This window comes from Aegilops tauschii, chromosome 5 (genome assembly GCF_002575655.3).
Source record: "Aegilops tauschii subsp. strangulata cultivar AL8/78 chromosome 5, Aet v6.0, whole genome shotgun sequence".
NCBI lineage: Eukaryota > Viridiplantae > Streptophyta > Magnoliopsida > Poales > Poaceae > Aegilops > Aegilops tauschii.
Window position 1 is genome coordinate 359,269,640 of NC_053039.3, and position 5,708 is coordinate 359,275,347.

A 5,708-nucleotide genomic window follows, 5' to 3' on the forward strand; every position below is an offset into this window, starting at 1 on the left:
ATAAGCGGTATCATGCATGCCAACTAGACTTTATAAATGATGTGGCACACAATTAAATGAGGAAAGAGAGGATGTGGTATCATATCATGATACCGTATCATATTAAATGTTGTACTACTTTGTGTGATGCATCACAATTATAAGGCAACCTAAGTACTAACTTAGGATACTATGCATTACGGAAGTAGTATCATACATGATAGTCCTCATTACAACCAGCCTAATATAAAGGGAGAACACAAAAAGGTTTTACAGGTGAACACAAACACGACAGCCTTTAACTAGCACAGGACTCAACGGAGACCTAGAAACTCCACGAGCCTTAAATAGCACACAGTAGTTCAAAGTGACTCAATAACGCATGCATTTGCTCAACTAAAATCAAGATTTTAACCAAAATGCAACGTTTCTGAATCTGTGAATCAACCGTGATCAGCTAGAGCTAGCACACAACTGCTAATCATAAATAATCCTGCATGACACAACTCCAACTCCAGATGCAAACATGTAAGCCAATACCACCTTCCATTATACCCCAGAGATAGCACATTTGTACACCCACAATCACCCTCCCCGTATGAAGGCTGACTTGAAAGAGCTCTCACCCCCCCCCCCCCCCCCCCCCTCTCCCAAGGTATACATTTGCGTAGCATCCATGCATCCATGCACAAGAACATAAAAGGGATGCATAAAACTCTCCCTCTCTTGCAGTTTCACGTTTTTACCCCATCATGCACACCATTATACCCAAAGGACCGCACCCCAAAGCTTGCGACGACTAAAACTTTAGCTAGCTACGCTAATCGCCAAGGCGCATGCGCAATGCATGCAGCTTCTGCGATCTTGGATAATGCCGGTGCGCGGCTAAACCGAGCACTGCTCATGCGCCCCGTAGTTCATGCGCTGCCTCTTGATGCTCCCGCCGCCGCCGCCACCGCCGGACGATGACGTGTCGTTGCTGCACGCTGCCCTGCGGTCCATGACGCCGCGCAGAGCCTCCTGGACCGACGCGATGCACTCGTGCCTCCGGTGAGATGCGACGCACTCCTCGTCGATGCCGTCACCGCCCTCGTCGGCGCCCTCCTCGCCCTCTTCCGCCGTGATGAGGAGCACGCTCCTGACGCGCCCGCCCAGCGTGGTGATCTCAGCCCGGTGCGCACGTAGCCGGAGCGCCGCGAGCGCCCGGATGATGTCGGGGATGAGGTCCGGGCGGTCCTCGCAGCATAGCGACGCCCGCACCACGAGCCGCCCCTCCCCGTCCTCCGCCGCGTCGACGCCCAGCTCGTCGGCCTCCGTCGGCAGCATCTGCACCGGCGCGGCGTCGTCGTCTTCGTCGCCCCCAACAGCAGCCGCCATCATCGTCATCGCCGATGTCTGCCGCTTCAGCTCCTTCACGTGCTCCAGCACCTCGGCAAGCAGCGACGCCTTGTCCGTCTGCACGCACACGACCGCAAACCACATGCGATTACAAGCTGTTAATACAATAGTGGGAGAACGGAGCACTGCCCACGCTAGCTATAATTGGTCGATTAAAATGATGATCAGGCTGGTGTGAGCGTGGGGAAAAAGGTGGCAAGAAATGCGGTCGCGGTGCAGCTTTCCGCTGCATTCTCATGTCTTTTGGGGCTTTAGCTTAGCTAGGCGCGCGCATGGGTGTAGGTGCGCGTGGTGCCGTGACTGGTGTCATGTATCTATGGAGTTCATTATTGTCTCTCTCACTTTGCTCTTTTTTTTCTCCTGCTCTCCGAGCAGAAGCAGCGGTTTCTCCGGCGTATGAAAGATTTCTTGCCCTGGCGGCCCCTCAAGTCTTGTCACGAGTACGGGAGCACATACGGCGTGCGGCGCGTGGGTGCGTCCTGCCCCATTGCCACTAATGGAGATCACCCCTGGTTAATGAAAGATTTTTCCCTCCTAACTGTTACGTCCACCTTTGTATCACTCAGATAACACCATGTACGTACCTTTTAATCCCATCTCCGAGATAAAACATTAGCACACTGCTAGATCGAGTAGAACCAAAGGATGAAGAACATGTCTAATTGACTAGAAGCAAGGATCGATGCAATGCAAACTGCAACATTTAACACAGGTTATTTTGCATTGTGATTTTTACCACAGGTTAGTATGCGTTCCTTTTTTTTTCTCGATAATGAAAATCTTCCTAGCAAGCTACCTAGAGGCTACATCATGCAGGCTAGTGAAATTGATCGAGCCTAGTATGGCTATATGCATATTGGTGCAAGACCTAGCAAAATGAAGGTTAGCACCAGCTGCCGGTTTACAAGCCATGATTCTTGTTTCATTGTGTTTTGGTACTACGGTGATCACAGACTTCACAGTAGTAGCCTGTAGGCAAGATCGCAAGATCCGTGCTGGAACTGTTCCATTGTGGATCGATCTTGCACGTCTTTGCCATTATAGGCGCAACACCTAGCTTAGCTAGGACTGCCACCATGCACATAAAAAGGAATCAAATTAACAGCTTGGTAGTAGTAATTTGCGGCAGCAAGATCGAAGATCAAACGAGTAGCAGCAGCTAGGACGAGGAGCCTAGGACAAGACCACCAATCGCGAGATGAGGGAGATAATTAGGGATCGCGAAGAATTCATGGTTTTAGACGATCGAGAAGGCGTCCGTGCGTAAATACATACGATGATCGGCTCATCGAATCACGTAGTATTACCTTGGTGGTGTTGGGGAGGAGGCTGCGGAGCCTGGCGAGGTGGCCGTTGATCCGCTGCCGGCGGCGGCGCTCGGCCTCGCTGTGGCTCCGCGAGGCGGCCAGCGCCTTGGCGTCCATGATCTCGCCGGCGTTCATCCGGCCGAGCTCCGCCTGCAGGCTCCCGAGCAGCCCGGACACGACGGCCTTGCTGCCCCCGGCCGCCGCCGCCGCAGCCTCGGCCGCGCGCTGCTGCTGATGCTGCTGCTGCGCCGCGACGACGGCCGCCTCGAACCCGAACCCGAACACCCCGCCTGCCTGCCCGACGACGTCGCACGCGTAGCCGCCGAAGCCGGCCCCAACCGCGGCGCCGACCGGGTCGGCGAACGCGGCCGGGCCGCCCCCGAGCCAGGGGGGCAGCAGGCGGGCGGCGTCCTGGTGGCTCCCGTGCACGCCCCCTTCCCACATGTCGCCGTCGGCCGCTCCCGGCTGGCTTCGTGGAGGTGGGTGGAGGGGGTGGTGGTGGTGGAGGGACGGTAGTGGCTGCTCCGATCGATCCGCTGCTTTCTTTCCCGGTCAAACTGGGGGTTCTCGGTCGCCTTTTAAGCCCGCTCGCTCGCCGCCCGTGGCCACGGCGCATCAAGACGGGGCCTTTTTATCGCGCCCTTTTGGCTCCGCGGGGCGGGCAGTGGTGGAGACGGCAAGCAAGCAGGCAAGCGAGCCTGTACGGCGCTGTGCATGCGAGCGGAGCGGCATGTGGGCCCGGCCTTTTCGCCTCTGCAAAGAGTTGTTTTTTCGGCTCGTGTCTGCTTCGTGTCGTGCGGTCTGTGTACAGTGGTCGCACGCATGCACCGCCGCACCAGCCCCAGCGGGGTGGCCGGCTGGCTGGTGAGGGGGAGTGCTCGTGAGTGAGAATGATCGCCGGGCTGTAGCATGCTTCAGGCCTACGATTTGGTGTTGTTTGTTGTTTTTTATGATATATACACTTTTTTTCGCGGGCTTATGATACACTTTGTTAGGGCTCTTTGATTGGTAGAAGTGTAATCTATACGATTTTTTTCTTACGATTCATCTGCACTGATAGATAGTTTCCATATAATTTTTTTCTCAAGGACTTTCTTACTACTTATGATACTAGTACTTTGTTGGGACCTCTTTCATTGGTAGGATTGTAATACATAAGTATTTTTTTTTCTTGTGATGATTCATATGCCATAGATTCTAGCAGGAAAAAAAATCCATCCACTTCAAATTTACGTGAAGAATCATGTTTTCTCCATAGACAATCAAGTAGGATTCAATGTGTGACGACAGTAGGTTGTCAGAATCGCGATTCTGTTATACGATTCTACGACTTTGAGATCTAAACTAACCCCTATGATTCTACGATTTTAGTTCTTAGAATCTACATTTCTACGATTCTGATAGTGAAGATTCTATGATTCGCGATCCTACAACCGAAGCTCCGATCCGATTCAAAATCGTGATTCTGACAACCTTCACGACGCCCTGTTCTTGCGTTTTTCTTTTCTTATGCATGCGTTTTGCACATACTGTGAATCAAAGATGCTCGTAGTATAACCCCGCAAAAAAGATGCTCTTAATATAAAGTCACATATTGACATGTGTGCTTTGCGTAGATGCACTTCAAAGTTTTCAGTAAGTATGAAAGAAAGAGAAAGGAAGAACTTACAAATTTCATTCAAAAATATGAGCAAGTATGGTCCAGTACAAAAAAACAAGTACTAAATAATAATGCAGTTGAAAATGTCTATTTCTATTATTTTTTCAGGTCATAGATGGTGAAATTATTGGTTGAGATTTTACAAGTTCACATGTTATAGCATGAAATGGGCGCTCACATTTTTTTTGATAATTCTTAAACAAACCCAAGGTGCTTCCAGGTGTACTAACACCCCCCCCCCCCCACACACACACACACACACCCACCGGCGCGGTTCCAAAATGTGGTGCATATTTTGTTTTTCAAAAGTCAAACATGTCTATGGATGACCAAGTTCGTAGAACAAACTATCGACATCTAAAATAGTAATAAATAAAATAGAAAAGTACAGTTCATGATGAATCTAATGATACTAAATATGTGTTGTGTGTATTGATATATATCCTTTAAACATGAAAAATAGTGGATGTAACTTCATGACCATATAGATTTTTGTTCTAAAAAATGAGTAAGTACAGTCTGTTAGAAATAACATAAGTAAAATAATGCAATTAAAAGTGTTCATTTATTTTCATTTTGCAGGCCCTAGGTGATGAAATTTTCGCTCAAATTTTTACAAGTTCACATGTTATATAGTATGACATATGTTCACAAATTTATATCTATATCCATATCTATATACCAATATAAAAAGACACAAAGAGGCAGATCCAACTAATCTCGGCCATCAAATCAGGTAACTATAACAACCTAGATTGCTCCAATGGCGAGGGCTCAGCATGTTTAACGTGCAATTAATATCATACAAAATATAGCGCTTACATAATTAACACGCAAATAATATCATATGTACCTAGTACCCACGTGCAATTAATATACTGCCTTATATACACGTGCATTGCATGTACACACTAGTTATAAACAAGCCCAAGGTGCTTCCATGTATGTGGTATTAAGGATTTTTTTAGAAACACATCTTTTCGTGAATACGCAAAGCTTGTGTATCATGTCATTGATAGAAGAAGTGAGAGCGAGTACAGGGGAGGATAAGATGTACAACACGAGCGCAAGATGATGTGAATATGGAGCCCGGAGGAGAGAAACATGGGATGCTCAACCCAAGAAGGAGATACAACACAACACGAAGTAGCCCAGACAAACATGATGCGCAAAAACTCCAAATCCAACACTGGGGACACCGCAAGCCACCAAGACAATGCCTTCATGTAGGGGAACGATGTCGTGACAACGGCGTGATCCGATTCGAAGAACCGTACCCGGGGGTTTCCCCCGGTGCTCGAAGAATGGCATGGAAAGAAAGCCATGACAATGCCTCCAAGAAGGGACGACATCCGTAGGTGTCG

General features: G+C 49.0%; 1 protein-coding gene across 1 annotated transcript; it reads right to left on the reverse strand.

Annotated features, from left to right (window-relative positions):
• Positions 1-508: 508 nt before the first annotated feature.
• LOC109773857 (transcription factor bHLH30) lies at positions 509-3,278 on the reverse strand. Its single transcript, XM_020332585.4, has 2 exons — positions 2,685-3,278; positions 509-1,434 (listed from the first exon to the last, which is right to left on the reverse strand). Exons 1-2 carry the CDS (start codon positions 3,126-3,128, stop codon positions 865-867), a joined length of 1,014 nt encoding a protein of 337 aa, XP_020188174.1. The 5' UTR covers positions 3,129-3,278; the 3' UTR covers positions 509-864.
• Positions 3,279-5,708: the final 2,430 nt, after the last annotated feature.